The sequence below is a fragment of the Pan troglodytes genome, chromosome 8, assembly GCF_028858775.2.
Source record: "Pan troglodytes isolate AG18354 chromosome 8, NHGRI_mPanTro3-v2.0_pri, whole genome shotgun sequence".
NCBI lineage: Eukaryota > Metazoa > Chordata > Mammalia > Primates > Hominidae > Pan > Pan troglodytes.
This window is the reverse complement of record NC_072406.2, coordinates 44,497,150-44,518,969: the sequence shown is the minus strand read 5'-3', so window position 1 is coordinate 44,518,969 and position 21,820 is coordinate 44,497,150. Positions and strand designations below refer to the sequence as shown.

General features: G+C 35.9%; 1 protein-coding gene across 29 annotated transcripts in view; it reads right to left on the bottom strand.

Annotated features, from left to right (window-relative positions):
• Positions 1–8,151: 8,151 nt before the first annotated feature.
• ZEB1 (zinc finger E-box binding homeobox 1) overlaps positions 8,152–21,820 on the bottom strand; it is a 209,989-nt gene continuing 196,320 nt past the window's right edge. For all 29 annotated transcript variants that reach the window (XM_063781565.1, XM_063781557.1, XM_016962909.4 and 26 more), the window contains 3 exons: positions 15,400–17,210; positions 13,230–13,410; positions 8,152–10,670 (listed from right to left, as the gene is read on the bottom strand). In XM_063781565.1, coding sequence (XP_063637635.1) covers positions 10,078–10,670; positions 13,230–13,410; positions 15,400–17,210 — 2,585 coding nt within the window. In that variant the 3' untranslated portion in view covers positions 8,152–10,077. The remainder of the gene's footprint in view (positions 10,671–13,229; positions 13,411–15,399; positions 17,211–21,820) is intronic.

Below are 21,820 nucleotides of genomic sequence, written 5' to 3'. Positions count from 1 at the left end.
CTCTGAGAGGTAGGTTGGAGCAGAAAATTTCCCCTCATTTAAGTCCGTGAAAAATAAAATTACTGATGAAAACTTACACGAGTTAATACTGACACAAGCTCTATGATTTGTTTACATTGGGAATCATGTTCGTCAGATGAAATTATTGTGCATAATTCATAGGATTTCTGGTGATTTTATGTTGATGACCCTGAACATTTTCTAGTCATAATTCCTTATTTTGAAGATCTGGAAAGCAAAAACTTCTTGAGTTTCTAATATTAAAAATGAGTTATGTGCTATCATCATCTAAAATTAACTATACTCTTGAGGAAAGCATTTTCTAAAAGTCACTGTATTTCTAAAATCCTATCTTTTTCAAATGCATAAGCATCTCAGGTGAATGTCAAGCCAGTATACATTGCCAGGCCTCCCTCAGTAGTCTGGGTGTTCAGATCTTGGCTTACATTTGGGCCAGTCTAGGGCAGGTCTGGAGAAGCTCCAGGACTTGTAAACTCAGTGAACACCCCACCCCCACCCCAGGAACGTTTGCTGTAGGAAACAGTTCTCGAACACGAGCCGCTGGGTTTGGGCTCTGCCCTGTCTCCTTCTCTTCCACCAGAACAGCTCTGATTGTACATGCTTCACACATTGGATTTCCATCTCTTTTCCAAAAGTTTGAAAATTATTTCCCTCAAGTAAGCCAGGTTTGGACTAGCTCCAGAACTGACCTAATGCTCTGGACAATCTTTGGATCAGAGATGACGTGAGGACAACATCACAGGTCTAGGTTTCAGCAATAGAAGAACACAGCATTTTCTGAAGATACAGATGATTAAAAACATATAACTTGTAATTTGCTTTGAAGATGCCTGTACTGAAGATGTTTTCTCCCTTCCCACCTTCTAGTATTCTAAGACTGAAAGAAAAGCAAACCAAATCCAATAACAGAAATATGAGTTACTGAACAAAAAAGGGCAACAAAGCTCAAAACGTATTATTAGAACATAAAAGAGTGCTTACTATTATGCTTAGAATATAAAACAAGTACTTTTGGTCTGTTTTTAATTAGTAAAGGAAACGAGGGTTATGTGAGGTTGACATCAAAAAGGATAATCTGTCCTCCAAATTATAAATTATGTACCTCTGTTATTCTGATGCACTATAACATTTTCTATAGTTTAGATATTATATAGAATTAAATCTACTTTAGCCAAAAAAAACCCCAACGTCTAAAAGCAGATGTCATTAGAATGTCTATCTTAGCCAAAGTAACATCCCAACAAGTTATACTCACAAATGCTTAGCTTTCAGAAAGGATAGTTTTCAAAGGTAAGTTGTGAAATGTACAGCAAAGTCACTAAATGAGATAATTCATTGTATGGAATTATTATTTATAAAACAGATTAAAGTTAAAAATGTTTTTCCAAGACTTAAATTTAGAATGACATACCTACCTTCTTTTGAATAAAATCAGATGATTTTTATGTAAAAGTGCATTTGTATTTCTGTTTGAGCTTGGAACTTCTGCTTTCTTATAGCTTCAGGGATTTAATTCATTTTTTGGTTATCTTAATACATTCTTCTGTGTGTTTAAAAATCAGCCCTATTGAGCTATAACCTGCATGCAAAAAAACATGGTTTTAAACACACTAATTTGTTTAGTTTTGACAAATTTGTATACCTATGTAGCCACCACACCATCATGTTATACTTAGCATATCTATGTTTGATATTCATCCATGTCATTTGTTGTTATTTATTGTTGTGGTATTCCATTGCATGGATGTAATGCAATTTGTTTATTCATTCACTGGTTGATAGACATTTGGGCTATCTCCAGTTTGGCTATTATGACTAAAACTGCTAAAACTGCTGTGAACATATTAATACAATTCTTCAGGTGGATATATGTTTTCATTTATCTTGGATGAATACCAAGGGGTGAGATTTTTGGGTTGTATGTTAAATATGTGGGTTTTTAATAAAAGACTGACAAACTATTTTACCATTTTAAATTCCTACCAGCCATGTACAAAAGTTCTAGTTGCTCTATATCCTGGCCAACATTTAGTGTTTGTTACTGACAGTCTTTTAAATTTCAGCCATTCTATCGGTTGTGTAGTGATAGCATAGTGTATTTTTTTTTTTTTTTGGTCTATTGGTTGTGTAGTGATAGTATAGTGTATTTTTTTTTTTGTCTATTGGTTGTGTAGTGATAGCACAGTGTTTTTTTTTTTTTTTTTTTTTTTTGAGACGGAGTCTTGCTCTGTTGCCCAGGCTGGAATGCAACGGTGTGATCTCGGCTTACTGCAACCTCTGCCTCTTGGGTTCAAGCGATTCTTCTGCCTCAGCCTCCTGAGTAGCTGGGAATACAGGTGCCCGCCACCACACCCAGCTAATTTTTGTATTTTTAATAGAGACTGGGTTTCACCATATTTTCCAGGCTGGTCTTGAACTCCTGGCATCGTGATCCACCCACCTCGGCCTCCCAAAGTGTTGGGATTACAGGCGTGAGCCACCGCACCCAGGCCAGTGTATGTTTTAATTTGTCTTTTCCTAGTGACTAATGGTGTTGATCACCTCTTCATATGCTTACTTCTCTCTTGAATGCTTTCTTTGGTAAAGTGTCTGTTTAAAATTCTGCCCAATTAAAAAATAGTGTTTTCTTCTTTTTATTTAGTTGTAAGAGTTTTTAGATATTCTTTATATATTCAACCTGTATAAACACATATTTTTAACAGCTTTATTAAGATACAGTTCACATACCATAGTTAACCCCTTAAAATATATAATTACATGGATTAGTATCCTCACAGAGTTGTGCAGATATCACCACAATCTAATTTAGAACACTTTCATCACCCCCAAAAGAAACTCATACCCATTAGTAGTCAGTCACTCCCCATTCTCTCCCCACCTCGAGCACTACGCAGCCACTCATCTACTTTCTGTCTATATCGATTTGCCTATTTTGGACATTTCATATAAATGAATAATAGAATACATACTCTTGTGATTGGTTTCTTTCACTTAGCATAATGTTTTCAGGATTCGTCTAGGTTGTAGCATATACAAGAATTTCATTCCTTTTTAAGGCTGCATAGTATTCCATTGTATGGATACACTACATTTTAACTATTCATCAATTGATGGATTTGGGTTGTTTACATTTTTTGGCTATTATAAGTAGTTCTGCAATGAACATTCGTATATAGGTTGTGTAGACGTGCTTTAAACGTCTCTTGGGTATATGCACATATGTTTTGCAAATATTTTCTCCCCATCTGTGTATCCCATTCTGATTTTCTTAACGGCATCTTCTTAACAGATTTACATTTTGATGAAGTCCAATCCAACAATTTTATGATTCATGCTTTTAGTGTCTTATCTAGGAAACCTTTGTCTAACTCAAGATCACAAAGAATTTATTTTCCTCTAGAGGTTTTATAATTTTAGCTCTTATATTTAGGTCTATAATCCATTTTGAAACAATTTTTGTATATGGTATGAGTTAAGAATCAAGTTCATATGGATATCGAATGTCATACAGATATCTAATATCAGCATTGCTTTTAGAAAGGACGATTGTGTCACCATTTATACCTTGAAACATTTGGCAAAAATCAATTGATTATATATATGTGGGTGTCTTTTCTACTATTATTTCTGTTTTCTTGATCTATGTGTCTATTCTCACACCCAATACAACTTTGTCTTGATTACTGTAGCTTTATAAAAATGTCTCTAGAAATCAGGTAGTGTAAGTCCTCCAACTTTTTTTTTTCAAAATTGCTTTGCCTACTTGAAGTCCTTTGTATTTCCATGTAAGTGTAGAACCAGCCTGTCAATTTCTACAGATACGTTGCTGAGATTTTTAGTGCAATTGCACTGTCAATAAATCTTGGGGAGAATTGACATCTTAATGATATTGAGTCTTCTGATCCATGAACATAGAGTATCTCTCAATTTTCATTGCATCTTTAATTTCTTCCCAGCAGCATTTTGTAGTTTTCAGTGTACAGGCTTTGCCCATATTTTATCAAATATAAGTATTTTATACTTTTGATATTTAAAACATTTCCATTCTTATTGCTAGATAGAATATGATTGACTTTTGCATAATGACTATGTATCTTGGAACTTTACATTCACCTTTTCTAGTTTTTTGCAAATTCCTCTGTTTTCCATTCTTATCACTAGATAGTATATGATTGATTTTTGCATAATGGCTGTGTATCTTATAACCTTACATTCACCTTTTCTAGTTTTTTGCAAATTCCTCTGTTTTCCATTCTTATCACTAGATAGTACATGATTGATTTTTGCATAATGGCTGTGTATCTTGTAACCTTACATTTACCTTTTCTAGTTTTTTGCAAATTCCTTGTTTTCTACACAGACAGCCACACTATCTGCAAATAAAGTTTTACTTATTTTTTCCCCAATGTGTATTTCTTTCATTTATTTTTGTCATGTTTCCCTGGGTGGGATCTCCAGTACAATGTTCAATAAAGGTGTGAGAGCAGATATTCTTGCCTTGTTCCTAATTTTAGGGGGAGAGCATTAGATCCTACACACTGAGTATGATGTTAACTGTAGGTATTTTGTTGATGCTCTTTATTAGGTTGAGAAAACTCCCTTCAATTCCTGAATTGCTGAGAACATTTATGGCTTGGTGTTTAATTTTGTCAGATGCTTCTTCCACACCTATTGAGATAATTGTTTTTTCTTTTTATGCTATAGTGAATTACACTACAAACGGTCCCTGCCTTATGACGACTTGACTTTATATCTTTCATCTTTATGATGGTGCAAAAGCAATACACATTCAATAGCAACCATATTTTGATCAAAATATTTTTTGATTAACCATAATTCTGATTTTTTTGGGCCAGCAATATGCAGTACAATACTCTTGTGATGTTGCAAAGCAGCAGTGAGCCGCAGCTTCCACTCAGCCACATGATCATGAGGGTAAACGACTGATATGCCACAGTGTACTATGTTGCCAGCATTCAACACTTTCTTATAAAATAGGATTTGTGTGAAATGATTTTGCCCAACTGTGGGCTAATTAAGTGTTTTGAGCATGTTTAAGCTAGGTTAGGCTAGGCTATGATGTTCAGTAGGCATACTAAATGCATTTTTGACATGGTATTTTAAACTTATGATGGGTTTGTCGGGCTTTAACCCCTGGGAAGAAGCATCTGCAACTGATTTTTGAATGCTTAAAAAGCTTGCACTCCTAGGATAAATCTCACTTGGTCATGATCTATTTTACTTTTGATATATGGTCCAAATTGATTCCTAAATTTTGTTAAAAATTTTTGTATCCATGTTTATGAGCAACATCAATGTGTATGTAGATTTGTTTCTTGTAACGTTATTGACTGGTTTTGGTACTAGGTTAATGCTGGCTTTACAGGTGAAGTGGGAAGTGTGTTCTCCTCTTCAATTTTATAGATGAGTTTGTGTAGAATGGGTACAGTTATGTTCCTTACATGTTTGGTAGAATTCACCAATTTGTTTGGGCTGGGAATTTTCTTTTTGGGAAGATTTTTAACTAGAAATGTAATTTCCATTGATAATAGAAATTTAGGTTATCTATTTCTTCTTGAGTGGATGTTGGTATTTTGAGTCAAGAAATATGTCATTTTCATCTAAGTTGCCAAATTTACTGGCATAAAGTTCATTAATATTTCCTTATTATTTCTTTATAGGCTCTGTAATGATGTGCCTCTCTCAGTCCTGGTATTAGTAATTTGTATCTCTTTTCTTCTTTCCTAGATCTATCCTGGTAGAGGTTTATCAATTTTACTAATCTTTAAAAAAATAGATTCTGATTTCATTGATTTACTCTATTTTGTTTTCTGTGCTATTGTTATTATTTCCTCTTTCCTGCTTGGTTTCGGTTTAATTTTGTTTTGTTTAATTTCTTAAGATGGAAGCTTAGATAAGATTCAATCCTTTATTATTTTCTAATATAAGCATTTAATACTATACATTTTCTTATATTCACTGCTTTTGCTGCAAGCTACAAGTTTTGATATGTTGTATTTACCTTTAGCTCATATTTTATAATTTATTTTTAACCACATCTGGGCTAATGTGTTGTCAATTTTCCAATAATTTGGGGGATTTTTCAGATACATTTGATTTACTGATTTCTAGTTTAATAAATTCTTTTGTAGTCAAATCAAATACTTTATTTGCAATTCTTTTAAATCTGAGAGTTGACTTATGGCCCATAATATGGTCCCTCTTCATGAATGTCCCACGTGTTAGGAAAAAAGTGTGTATTCTGCTATTGTTGAATAGAATGTGAACTAGAGCAGAGGACAATGTTCACATATTGAACATCCTAATATATTCTCCCACTGATAGGACGAGATGAAATCTGTTCTACATTTTCATGTCAACATAATCACTGTACTTTAATAGTATCCTTTTCAAGGTTCTTTTTAAGTTTGCACACAGATTTGAAAAATCTCATTCCCCATCCATTCTTTTCCACCAGGCTATGAAATGTATATTGGTCTTATATTTTCCATTCATATACTTCAAGGCGAAGATTGAGATACTGTAAACTATTCTCACATGAGATGTGATACAGGCTAGGTAAGAGCATGGATTTCAGGCTGAACATAGTGGCTAAAGCCTATAATCCCAGCACTTTGGGAGGCCAAGGCAGGAGGATTCCTCCAGCCCAGGAGTTCAAGACAAGCCTGGGAAACAGTGAGACTCCCTGACTCTCCAACAAACAAACAAACAGCCAGGTGTGGTGGTGTATGCCTGTTTTCCTAGCTACTCAGGAGGCTGAGGTGGGAGAATCACTTGAGCCCAGGAGGTTTGAGGCTGCAGTGAGCCATGTTCACATCACCATACTTCAGCCCAGGCAATAGAGCAAGACCCTGCCTCAAAAAATAAAAAAAAAGAAGCATGGATTTTGGACTCAGATAAGCCTATGTTCATATCCTCATTCTGCTACTTAAGACGTATGTGTTCATGGGCACATTGTCTTTATTTGTATTTTTTATGAGGCTTTTGTGAACATTTTGATAGTAGTGAAATACCTGTGCATGCCATGAATAAATAATATATGGCCCTGCTATTATTTTTGTTGTATGTCATATGAGGGAATACTGGGAAAGGTCCATGTACGTTTTCTTTCTGAAAAGTTATGGTAATGCCTAAATTCCTTTATTAGTCATTTATCCATACATAGCAAGCACTGCCCTCATTGAACTTTATTATTACATTGTGGATACCTCCTAAGAAGAGTTTCTTATTCTTAGTTCCTAACCCTTTTCAGTCAATCTGTTTATTGGTAGATGCTCTCAGTGACAGGGGAAATCAGGCAACATGGTAACGTGCACCTACGAATATGGGGTCCTAGAAAGGGAAGTGAATTCTACAAAAGGAGAGCTGACTAGGATTGGTCCTATCGCTCCTATTGGAGGTAGTCATGTCCACAAGCCAGCAATACCTGTGCCATATACCATGAGGTTAAGCACCAGGAAGACACCTAGAAATACACTTTCAAAAAATCAAAATAGTAAGGCAATAGAAAAAGAAGGCATAATTTATTGTGTCTATTATGACTAGTGTTTAATAAGACTTATAAGAAAATAATCAAATTATTAGATCATTTAACATATATTCTGGAATTAGAAGCAAAAAAAAGTGAGAACATAGCTGAGCTCCATAAACATGCAAATTATATTTTTATTCAACAAATATCTGTTGTCCCAACTTATGCCAGGCACCCTGTTAGGCAGTGAGGAATGTGAGAGTGACTATGACAAATGTGGTTCCTGTTCCTAGTGGGGAAGGAATATAAATAATAGTATCAGAGGTATGATGACAGAAGTGCAGGAGCTGAGAGTCAGAAAGGCATCTAAACCCAGGCTTCCCTGAAATGACCTGAAGCATGAAATGTGGAGGATTAAGGATTTCAGGAAGAAGGAGCAACCTGTGAAGAGGTTTTGTCAACTCTGACCTCTCCAGAAACATTTAGCCACAAGAAAATCCATAATTTAGTGAAGAATGTCTAAAACATTTAGTGTTACCCAAATTCAGCTCAAGATGAATCAAATGCAGGATGACAATGTACCCCATTTCACAGTTTTCCAAAGAAAATACTGATAATGATGAAAAGAATGACAGCAGTTCAGGCTTGTTGATGCATTTTATTGTGAGATGGGGGGAGTCTGGTAAAAAACTAGAAAATGACCATGATGTAACAAGGAACTTAAAAATGAAGAGTCAGATCTGTAACTTACATACATGAATACAGGAACAAATTGGCACAAAATGTTAAACATTGTTCCCAACACTGTTTATAGAAGTTAATCCTAATTTGGCTTACTAAGGAAATGAGAGTTTTATGGTTAGGCTAATTTCTTAATAAAACTGCAGAGCATCATGCTATTAGTCACACAGTGAATTTCAAAATTTAAGTTTTATATTAAAAACTGGGTAAAGGTAAAATGACTTGATTGTAGTTGTAAAACTAATACATTCCCATTTAAGTTCTGTTCTACAGTCCAAGGCAAGTATAAATGTTAACATAACACTGTTAAATCAAATCTCAATGCAGGAGAACCAATTGCATCTCTACTTTAAATCTTATCAACTTTCCAAATTTTCATACTAAAATATATTATTGTATTAATACAAACTACAGTATTATACACTACACTGTGTAATAAATAAAGAAATATAAAAATAAGACACATAAATATAAAAGTTTTCTAAAACTAAAAGTACATATGTCAGTAAGAAGGGTATTAATACTGCCAGGTTTGAAGACATACAGTACAAAAATGTTGCACAGATCTATAAACTAAAAGAAATAAAATAATACTGATAGGTAAAAATCAGCTAATGTTGTTAATAAATTGGGTCCATAATAACTAACATTTGGAAACAGTTATGAGCCAAATAACAACAGCATGTCCATGTCTGAAATGCAAGTACATGGATAAAGCAGATTAGAAAATTTCCCTTTCGTTTTCTGTAGAGAAATTCTGAAAATCAATCAACATAAAATCAATACCGAGGAATTGAAGGATGAAATGTCCCAGTGTTTCAGTTTCTCTGACAGAGTCAGTGGTTTTAAGTTTTATTTGGGAATTTTGATACAAGAGACAAATCAACAAATGCTAGTTATTGTAGGCCACACATTGGATGAAGGCGGGTTAGAGCCTTAAAAATACTGAGAAATGGCACTTACAGCACACAGGTCTTGCTTAAGGCCAAAGGAGATACAAAGCTTCATGTCATATCCTTCATATGTTACCACATATTCAAACACAATCACAAACACTGATTCTGATGATTTTGCTGTCCTTATCAGATTAACATTGTTAGTCCCTGCAATCAGAACTCAATGGCAATCTTTTGAACTCCATTTTAAACCACGTGAGTAAGAAACTTCAGTTCTTCTATCAGCTGCTTTCTTAAGGCTAACAATACACTTTAAATGATAATACGCTCTACTAAGACATCTAAATATTAGAAATTACTACCTTCTAGACTGAATTTATAAAAGGTAGTTAGCACGGGTTGGAACTACATTATACTTCTCTGTGAAGGGAATTTTGTAGTGCAGAAGTTCTCACATTTTAAAAAACATAATAAAATACTGAAGCGGATTTAGCATATGTTTACCAATAAAAAATTATAAAATTTCTCCCAATTGTACAGCTTAAGAATAAACCAACATAAGAGTGATAATACTGATAAAACAATGCCAGATGCATATCTAATTAATCAGCTTCCTTTAACCTCTTGTATCGTTGCTCTCTGAGTCATTAAGGTTTTCTAATCTGCTGCATGTTACAAACTTGTTCCTAACTTTGAAAACTGCATGAAAAATTACTAGGTCTGAGGTTCAGGCACACCCGGATTTATTTTGTGTGTGTGTGTGTGTGTGTGTGTGTGTTTTTGTATTTTGTATTTTTTTAGTTTTTACTTTACACAGTAGTGAACAGGAATCACAGCATACGGGTTACTGTGTTTCCATGAAAAGCAAGGATAATATTGAACAAAATTCATTATCAATTAGAATTTATTTTCCTTCTAGAAAAACGATTAGGCTTCATTTGTCTTTTCTTCAGACACTTGCTCACTACTCTCGCCTACTTTTTGTCCTAAGCTGCTTGCTTGACTTTCAGCCCTGTCATCCTTCATCAGACCTTCAGTTTTTGCTTCTTCTCCCTCATTCTCTGCCTCTTCTACCTCTTCTTCTTCCACTTCTTCCTCCTCCTCCTCCTCTTCCTCATCCCCTTGTGGTTTTTCACATTCTTTTTCTTCCTGCAATTCTTCCATCTCTTTATCCTCCTCCTCTTCCTCTTTTTCACTGTCTTCATCCTCTTCCCTTGTCAAACTCTCTCTCTCGTCCGAGTCGCCCTGTGAGGGAGACGCCCTGGCACCCACGTGCTCGTTCGAGAGGATTTCAGGCCCTGCCTCTTCCTGCTCTGTGCTGTCACGTTCTTCCGCTTCTCTCTTACAGTAGGAGTAGCGATGATTCATGTGTTGAGAATAAGACCCAGAGTGTGAGAAGCGCTTTCCACATTTGTCACATTGATAGGGCTTTTCTCCAGAATGTAATCGCATGTGTTCAATCAAATGATGTTTGTGTTTAAATGCCTTTTTACAGATTCCACACTCATGAGGTCTTTTACCTGCAAAATAAGAATTCTGTTAAATAAAATGGTGGTATTCAGCAAATAAAATCCTTATATGGTTTTTGGGGTACTTCATGTTGTAGAAAGGGGAGGGTTATTAGTTTCATTTTTAAAACATTTCCAGGTCCCAAACTCTTTGTAATATAATATCGCAATTTGGTTTGTTCTTTACATTAAAAAACGTAGTGCTCTACACTCTGCTGTGCAGATGATTAGGTCAATGGGAGCTACATGAGATTGAAATGCCAAAAATACAAGCATCATGACAGCGAGGTGGAAAATGGGCCAAGTGCAGCTGGGAGGAGATGTCTGGTAGTGAACGAGCACAGTGAGGGCAGGCAGGGACAGACGTGTTGCTCACCTTGTGTTCATTATCACTACAAGGTCCCTTTTTAGTCATTTTGTTTTCCTAGTCACAAGCTCTGCCCCCAATGAGATTTTAATGTTTACTATACTTTTTATATACGATAAAACTCATAAATATACAATGTATATACTGAGCTTCTTTAGAAAACCACAGCCATTGTAGTATCTCAGATTTTTTTGCCCCCTAAGAAACAAGTTTTGGCCCGTGAGGGCAATATTGCCCCTCCTGAGAACGCATGGGCTACAGGAGTGCTGCTGCCCAGACATGAAAAGGACTGGCAACAACTGATCATAGTCAGGATCGATAATGTCCAATTTCAGAGCTATCAAGCAGTTAACACTAACAAATGCAGAAATGATTTTTAATTTTAGAAATAGTGTAGTTTTTCATATATATTTTTCACTTTGATATTTGCTAATATTTAACTTTGCCTGGAGAGGAAGGGGATTTTCTAACTCTTCTTAGATCTCTGAAAACCAGAGGACTGAGTTACAAGGGGCTGATTTTGAGAGGTGTGACTTTCTCTTATGTAACCAGTTTTTAGCTCCAAGAACCTTCCAAGTGTCACTGTATGAATCCACAGATTGAAGAAGGAAAAACAATTCTATCTTTTCTCACAAGAGTAAAAAATACACTGAAACAGTTAAGAATATGAAAGATAAATATGGATACTGTAGTCATAATGGCTGGTAGTGGGGGCAGGGAAGAGCAGGTAGGGGATTAAAGAGCTCAGGATAAACCCAGCCCCTTCTACAGCAACCCATGTTAGAGAGAGACACAGGAGTGTGCTGGAGCCAGTTTGTACTGGCTGGAGAGAGTCTACTGCTAAATTTTCAGGAATTCTGCAAGCTGACATCACATTCAAGCTCGAAATCCACCATGATGGGAGTATTTATGCCACAAAAAGCTGCAAACACTACAAATCAGGGCTTCCCCACCCTTCAGAGAACCAGGTGTTAAAATTTATCAGTACTTCACTGATGGAAGGAATGAAATAGGCCAGGAGTTGGCAACTATTTTCTGTAAAGGGTAGTGAGTATTAAAGGCTTTGCAGGCCAAATGGTCTCTGTAGTAGCTTCTCAATCCTGCCATTGTAGAACAGCATGAAAGCTGACATAGACAAAATGTAAATGAATAGGCGATGCTGTCTTCCAACTAATTTTATTTACGGATGCTGATATTTGACTTTCACATAATTTTCGTCAGTCATAAATATTCTTTTCATCTTTTCCAATCATTTAAAAATGTAAAAACAAAATAAAAAACTACCATTCTTACCTCATAGAAAAACATGGGTATGCTCACATTTGGCCTGTGAGCTATAGTTTGCCATCCCTGAGTCAACCTAAGGAGGCATATTTTGTGGCAGAATTACAGGATCTCAGAATTACAGGATCTTAGAATCTTCTAGTCCAACCTCTTAGGCAGAATTTCTTACTTAAAACAAAAGATCTTGACTTGCCAGGACAGCTTGCTGCATGCTTATGAAGCAGCTTTTTCTTTTATGAAGCCAGATCCTGTCTCCCTATGACTTTAGCCCACTGGTCTCATATTTTTTATTAATGGGTACTATGTACTATGTTTTTATTAATATAGCATAAGCTTGCATTAAATGAATGCGGACAGAATAAATGCTGTGTCAGCTTAAAGGAAATAAGTCATGAAAAAACCAAAAAAACAGATGAAGCAAAAAACCAAAAGAAAGGCACAGACCTTAAGTACTAGGTAGAAGTGGGCAAACAGGTGAAAATGGCCAGATCAGATAAGTAAAAAATAAGAAAATTAATTCTGGGTCAAGCGTGGTGGCTCATGCCTGTAATACCAGCACTTTGGGAGGCCGAGGTGGGTAGATGGCTCGAGCTCATTAGTTCAAGACCAGCCTGGGCAACATGGCAAAACCCGTCTATATCAAAATTGGCCGGGTGTGGTGGTATGTGCCTATAGTCCCAGCTACTCAGGAGGCTGAGATGAAAGGATGGCTTGAGCCCGGGAGGCGGAGGTTGCAGTGAGCCGAGATTGAGATTGTGTGCCACTGCACTCCAGCCTGGGTGACTAGAACCAGACCTTGTCTCAAAACAAAATAAAAAAAAAAAAAAAAAAGAAAGAAAATTCTAAAACTTTAGTTTTTAATTTTGCATCTTCCAGTATATCGTATCATGGGCACTTTATGTTTGTGTTCACTGACATACCTGTGTGTTCATATTTATGTCTCAATAATGAACTACTCTTTTGGAATATCTTGTCACACAAATCACAAGCATACATTCCATTTTCTGTCTTCCGCATTTTCTTTTTGGGAGGTGTAGAATCAGAGTCATTCTGATCCTCTACATTTGATACTCCTTCTGAGCTAGTATCTTGTCTTTCATCCTAGAGGGAGAAAGGTGTGAGAAAATGTAATTTAACATTAAAAGATAAACAAGAGATATACATAAAAGCATGAGATAAAGAACTACTTTAACTTATACTTTTATACTTTCAAGGACTTGACCAAAGCAAGCACACTGATCTTCACTGCACATGTGTCCCAAGGGTGGGGCCAGATCACAGGTGGAGATGACAAAGACAAGAGTGAGGTTGGGGATAACACAGTCAAAACCATAGCAAAGACATATACTCAACTGGTACTGGAAAGAAAGCAAGGACACCGAAAAGAAAGCATGTAAAATATATAGTAACAGAGTTTACCTAGTTTCATGTGAATCATTACTTTACGAGAAATTTGCAGGTTTTAACTTATTAGTTTGCTAATTAATCGCTCATTACTAACTGCATCTTTTGCCTTCATTTTTCTCATTCTGGGTTTCACTAAGCAAAAGCTAACATTCTATTTTTAAAACCTGGTCTTTCAATTGTATCCTCCAGAACTTCAGGGTTCTTTAACCTCCACGGTCTCCTTGAAAAGACAGAGGTGTGCTCTACCACTTGTCTAAGGAGCAAGATGGAAAAACAATGCAGGAGGGTCTATCTTTTTAACAGAAATAATTGCTAATCAAAATGAACCTTTAGAAACTCCAGGCAGTCTCATGGAGATAATTTTGGGCAGCACGTTCTTATGTAAGCCAAATAACCCTGCAGGGAGCCTGTTGTGGAACTGGGTCCCCTAAGATCTTTCTACCTTATCTAGAGTGTTCCACGCCATTGCCTCAAACCCACACATTTTCTAAATGTTGAAGGTTTTTCACAACATTTCTTATGGCTCTATGAGGCAAGAGAGGTGCAGCCATTTGTCCCTGTCATTTGTGAGTGGCCCTGGTGCTGAAGTAACTTGATTCTACTTTCACTGCTACTTGATCTAGTCACGTGACACGTGAGTCTATGAAATGCTAAGGATGGCTCTTTTTCTATTCAAAGGCATGCAAAGTGTTCTGTACACTAAAAATTTAGAGGAATTCAATGATCACATAAGAACTTTTTTTCAAGAGTTATCACAATTACAGGAAACCCAATCAATAGCAATATTTAAGGGAAAACAAAAGCAGCAAATACAAGTTTGAGCAGGATATTGAAATTATTATACTTATAGAAAATATTTGCATAAAATATCAAATTTGTCTCTAGTATTCATTTGATTCCATCAGAAATTGATGGAAAAAATGGGAAAACATCAACATCAGTGACATGGAAAAAGTCTGGACAATGAGGCATACAATAGCTCTATCCAAAACTATTGTGGATTTTGGGGTAAGACCAGTTCAAGGGTTCTTCCTGGACAGAATAAACACTGTTCTGGTAAACACTGTGATAGTTAAGGAGGAAAATGCATATGTATTTTTAGGTTCACAGCCACACTTCCTCATATACATTATGACTGAACACTGTTTATGCACAGTTCATAAAATGATCAGTAAATTCACAAGACGCGTTCTTTGTATACTTCATTCCTGTTTAATTAAAACCTTTTATAAACAGATGTATTAGTATATAAAAGTGATAGATAAGTTTGCCTGGTATGAACCTGTGAATGGGAACATATTTTCATTAATTAATGACCATAATCAAGGCAGAAACTATTACTAATTTTAGGAATTTAGCTATAAAAACAGAAACCCAATTAGCGAGTATTTCAATTTTGTTTTTTGATTTCTAACTTCAAACAGGTTTTTAGCTGGGACTTATAAATCATCTTTCAGTAGAATAGCATTTCAAACTTTAAGCTGGTAACAATACCCTGGATTAGCAAACAACCAACTGAAGACATCATGCCAGAAAAGTTAAAGCAAACATTGATCCTTTTAAAAATGACAGTTTGTAATAATCTAGTTGGCTCTACGGGATTGATATTTATTAGACAAAGTTAACTGAAATTAGTCAAATAGCATATTACTAGCCAGGTTCAGGATGGAGGTTATTTTTTACCTGATTTCCATTTGGCTGGATCACTTTCAAGGGTGGTTCTTGGACTGCAGGGCTGACCGTAGTTGAGTAGGTGTATGCCACCTGGGGAATCAGAATCGTTTGCTTATTGGCAGCTAGCGCTCGTAAGCATGGAACACTGTTCTGGTCAGCAATGGCCACGATTGTGGGTAACTGGGCAGTGACTGTAGGTATAGCGATATTTATGGGGTTGGCACTTGGTGGGATTACATTTACAACTGGTTCTGAGTCTGTAACACAACTGTCCTTTTGTGGCTCCTTTTTTGCGCAAGACAAGTTCAAGGGTTCTTCCTGGACAGAATAAACACTGTTCTGGTAAACACTAGTGATAGTTGACCTTTCTAATAATTCTCCCTGTTGCTTTGGTAGCGAAAGATCAAGAGGTTCTACTTGTGGCTCTTCTTGTGCACCCTCAGCTGTGTACAAGTAACCCTGTGTATTTCTGGATGAGGAAAGGTTTAGAGGTGATGGGGATGGTGTACTACTTCTGGAACCATTGGTGGTTGATCCCACCGGTAAAACTGGGGAGTTAGTCATCTTCAAAGGACTTTGTAGATTTACTGTGCTGTCCTGGGGTTCATTTGCATTTGCAGATTGAGGCTGATCATTGTTCTTGGCAGGGATATTTACTTTGCCTGGTTCAGGAGAAGATGGTTCAGAAGACTGCACTGAAATCTGTCCAGCTTGCATCTTTTCAAACCACTTTTTTACTACATCCAGTGGTAGGTTTACTGAATCAGCAATTTTTGAGAGCTCTTCTGCACTTGGTTGTGCATTCAAAGCATAATATGCTTTTAGGAGAGACAAGAGGTTCTTTAAAGGTGGCTGACTAGGAGACAAATTGCCATCTCCAGTAGCTGATGAAACAGAGGACTCAGGCTTCTCAGCTTCTGCTGCAGGGAGTGGAGGAGGCTGAGTAGGCTGCTTTAGGTCATAGTGCTTTAATTCTGGAAGTGCATTAATATCTCCTGGACAATCATCACACAGAAGACAAGTGCTATCATTCACCCCCCCTTCAAAGCTTTTGTCCTTCTCAGACTTAACAGTAAGATCTTCTGGTAACTTTTCACTTTTACAACTGTTTGTAGCGACTGGATTTTCTTTTTTTAAATTTTGAGGAACAACTTGAAGTTGGCTAGGCTGCTCAAGACTGTAGTTGATGATAATTTTGGTTGTTCCATCTTGATCAACCAAAGGAAGACTGATGGCTGAAATAACAGAATGGCCACCTTGTTGTATGGGTGAAGCATTGATTGTTTCTTGTTCTTTGGATGCAAGATTGGCTTGATTATTCTCCAACACTTGCCTTATTACATTACCATCTACCGCCACTTTAAGTACATTCTGAATATCACTTAAATTGATACTTATGGGAGACACCAAACCAACTGTTGGCAGAACAACAGCTTGCACCATGCCCTGAGGAGAACTGGTTGCCTGTAATGGGCCACCACCAGTGAAAACCCCATTTTGTAAAGGGGTTGAACAGTTGATTCCTGAAGCAACCACTATGGGTTTGAATTCATAATCCACAGGTTCAGTTTTAATTTGGTTAACAGAAAGTTGTTCTTGAAGGGGTTTATTCTCTATCTTTTGCCGTATCTGTGGTCGTGTGGGACTGCCTGGTGATGCTGAAAGAGACGGTGAAGAACACTGAGATGTCTTGAGTCCTGTTCTTGGTCGCCCATTCACAGGTATCAAGCTGATACATTTCTTACTGCTTATGTGTGAGCTATAGGAGCCAGAATGGGAAAAGCGTTTCTTGCAGTTTGGGCATTCATATGGCTTCTCTCCTAAACAAACAAACAAACAAATTATATTCACCGAATTATTACATATAAATTTTTATGTATCCTCATTTCCCTAAAACAAGCAGTATCAATTTTAAAAAGAAGACTGCCATGCATGCTCGTGACAGAACTGTATTTAGAATAAACTTTTTAGCTTCAAAACCTATATAGATGTGATGAACGCTAGTAACTAAGTCTGAGGTACATGTTCTGCTAACCAATCATGGAATCTTCTCAGCATATGTGTATAATATTTCCACCAATCTTTATAACTTCAAATAATTCTCAAGTATCAAAAGTAATTACATTCTACTCTTTCAAGTATGTTTTTTCTTATCCCATTTCACCGACCTATATAATTTTCTATATTTTACTCTACTCAACCATCTGTAGGAGAAATATTAAAGAAAAGAAAAATAAGTAAAATGTCCCATATGACTTAACAAGTATGAATATCTATCTTTGATTAATAATAATTCCTGTATCCATAGGGCTTTCTTGAAAATAGTTTTTCCCTAATGGGAGGAAAACTTACATAAGATATTCTATAAGCATTGGCTTATTAAACTGAAATGTATATACTCCCAGGATAAACACTGTAGTGGGTATCAAAGCACCTTGGAGTTTCAATTTTAGTGACAGTGGATATGATAAAACATTATTTTTATATTAAAACAGAGAAAAACACATTTGTGTGACTTGCTAGGAAAAGCCACGCACTGTCAAAGTAGCCTTTGGCTTGCAGAGGCTTCCCTCAAGCTGCTTCCCTAGACTCTGTGGGGTAAAAGGCATTTATTCCCCTTGGCTGTTAGGGATACTTTGGTAGAAAATGTTGAAAGCACCGAGCTAAATGGAATATTTTCCTACAAACCTAATGTTTCCTTTGAGTTTTAAGTTATAGTTCACTAATTTATAATTTAAAGGTTACAGACTATAAGCTTCAGTAAGGCAGGAGCCTCTGAGGCTTGTTTGCCATTTATCCCTTGCACCCATCAAAGTACAGGTTGCAAAGATGCTCATTAAACCTTTTTTGGATGAGTGAATGGCTAATTGTTGAATGATGAGATGTGATGACACTGATTTGTCTACTTAGTATCAAAATAAAACTCTCCATCTCCTGCTCTTTTTAAGAATTAAAATGAAAGCAGTGAGGAATCAATTTAAGTCCTACTAAAAATTGCTTAATAGTAACTTCAATGCTATAGTTTAAACATGTGAGTTATATTTTCTAATAAATATGATTATTTGAAGAATCATATATAAGAATTGGAAGAGATTTAAGAAACCCTTGTAGTACAGCCTCCTTTTCAATGAAGAGTTCATTTCATATCATTCTTGACACCAGCTAATCTCTGCTTGAGCTTCTTTAATAAAAGGGGAGTTAGGACCTGCTGGACAGCCCTGCACAAGAGGGTCCTGTCTGGTTCTGTTGAGGTCCATGGATTTGGGTTCAAATCCTGGCTCCATCACATAGTATTTTCTTAACCTGTCCAAGCCTTAGTTTTTCAATGTGCAAATGCAGATACATTCTCATTGGACTGTTATAGGGGTCATATGAGATTATATAGCAAAACTCTTAGTATGCTCTCAACAAATGCTAGTCACTTTTTAAAAAGGCAATTCTACTAAGAGACAGGCTGAGTTTGAGCCAAAGTCGGCTTGCTATGATGCCTATTTCCCTATCCTAGTTTGTCCTGATGCCACACAGAACAAGTGTAACTTTTCTTCTCAAGTCAAACCTTCAAATGGATCAAGAGCTGCTATATGTATTCTTAAACTTCTCTTATATAAGTTAAATATACCTAGGTCCTTCAAACATTCTGCACAGGATGTGGTTTTTAGAACCCTTACCTGCTTGTTAACCCACCTCTGGAGATTCTCCAATTTATCAATATTTTTCCAATGCGATGCCTGGAATAGGATTCAATTCTCAAAATACAACAGACAAAAGTTTCCAGTGGTGGTAAAACAAGGAATATACTCTAGTATATCTCTATTTTAACACTTTTAATTACTTGATAACATTTTTACATGAACTACATGCTTATTTTCCTTCTAGAGACGCTAGAAAGGTAAACATCTATAATACAGACTATTTATTTTTTTAAAACGGGGACAGAAATGGTACGTAAGGGAATGACTTTGGGTCAGGATGACTACATCACAGCCCTAGCTTTGCCATGTACTACCTGAGTGACCTTGGACAAGTTAATTAAGCCCTCTGAGCCTCAATTTTCTCATCAGTAAAAAGTAGAAAATAATAAAACCTACTCCATAGGGTTATCCTGAGGACTATATGAATTAATGCATACAAATAACTAACATGTGGCTATACATAGCTAAGGATCCAATAAGTGCTAGTTATCATTATTATTGTTAAAAATTATCTTGATATTTTATCATTGCCAGAAAGAAAGTTTACACAACAATTATTCTAAAGCCAAAGTCACTATATTTGTTAATTTAAAACTCCTTGTTTCTAGCTTCATAGCTTTATAGTTTATTAGTTAGGCATATCACTAATTTATCTATCGAGGTTAGGGTTTACAAGTAGTTTAGCCTGAAGGTTACATCAGGAAGTTTCACTACTCAAAGTTCGGTATACTATGTATACTGACTTTTTTTTTTTAATGGCTAAGGTGGGCGTTTGGCTGCATCTGATACAAAAATTTTCCAGGCAAAAATTACTAAGACCATGGAAAATTATTTTTGGGGGTGGACCACAGCCATGTGCAGGTGTTCTTTTGTCTCTAATCTGAGTGGAGGTCTGGTAGCCTTTTCCTCATGATAGCTCAATTCCTACAGGTAGAATCAACTAATTATTAACACACATGGTTCTGCATAGGGTCATGATCAAAATTTTTTGGGTACCAGTATTTAGCAATAATATAGGTAATTTTAGAGGGTATAATTTTGGATCCTGATTCTCAACATCTTTTAAAAAGTCATGTGAAAAGAAAGTTATGGAGGTTTCCTAAAAGATATTCAGCTCTTCCATTATTAGATACCCTAGAGCTTTTCAAACTATTTGTGGTGAATGACCAATTGGCTTTGTTTGGTTCTTTTTTAAGTTTCCAATCTACTGTGGACCAATATTTTATAAAATATAGTAAAATGTCACAAAGTCTTGGTATAATAAATGCTAAATGCTTACTCTCAATTTCTGTACTTATCTCAAGAATGAGTAACACACGGTTTGCAGACTGGTACCAGTCCTGAGATGTCACTTTGGGTAGCCTTTGCTCAAAAATCTTCTCTTGGAATCAACCAGACCATCAGAGAGCTGTGTACTTAAACTGTATCTACGTGGCCACCCTGGAGCAATGCTTTTCCTAAATAGCACTTTGGTGAACTATGACTGGCTTCTATTGAATAATCTGATTTAAAAAAGAAACCCTATCAAATTCTCTGCTGTGTTATTTTAAGGATATTTCTGAGGATTATATAACTTCTGTTTTGTTCTTTTCTCTTTATGTTGTTCCAAGGAATAACGTTTTCTATGGACTTGGTATCAGGAAGGAAGAATAGTCCTTTTTCTAGCAACTGATTTTTTTTTTTTTTTTTTTTTACTTACAGACACCCTGGGTCTTGGTTACTGATTGTCATTTTCTTCCTAAACCTTAGAGCTTAATTTGTGGTCCACTTCCAGCATATGTATGGCATTTCACAGCATTCATTTTGTCCCCCCAACAATTTACTTCATGTTAGTGTTTCTTAATTTTTCCTACATATTTTTAAATTAAAATTACTTGCTATGTTAAAGGTATACAAGCCTCACATTAGATGTTTTAAAAACAAGACAGAAATAAGTACATAATAAGTGGACAGTGCAGAGTACAGTGGGAGCTTTGTGTTCCATGATCTGGCCTAAATTTGCATTAGCTTTTGAGCAGTATCAGCATACAGTCAGCTCATATTAAGCTCTGGGCCATTCAAATTTACTACTTGATTGAGACTGATTTTTAAATACCAATGCTTAACTTTCAACTTCTTATTTCTAGACCAGTATTTCAATCCTTGTTCTGATTTATACTTTCCAACTTTGTATTATTTATAGATCTGATAAATCTTCCATGACTGCAATATGACAAAATGAATATGACTCATTATATACATGAATCTTACTGTTAGCTCTATTTTCCTTCCTCTGCCCTGATTTCAACATTTAAAAATCCCTCTTGAATTAGCTATATCTTTATTAACAACTTTAAATCATCTCTGGTAAGAAGGTAGGTTGTTAAAATATATTATTATTGATAAAAATTGTTCAATAGCATAGAAGCTAAGAAACAGAATATTGTGGCAGGCTGCAAAAGACAACCTCTACTTTTTAGAAACAATAATCAATGTGTGAAAATAAATGTTTTGGTAAGGATCTTGGTTTGAGCATTTTCAAGTGGTAACTTCAGCACGTTTAACATTGAGGGTTAGCCTTAATGAGCAATACAGTAAAACTTTTAGAAATGCAGTTCCAAAATAAAACATAAATATCATCAACTATGCTTCACAAAGCTATCCAACTATACTTTTTTTGTAGGAAGATGTTTGTAAAATGTAAATGTCAATACATAATTTTCACAAAATAAGCAATGTGTGAAAACCCATAATTTCCC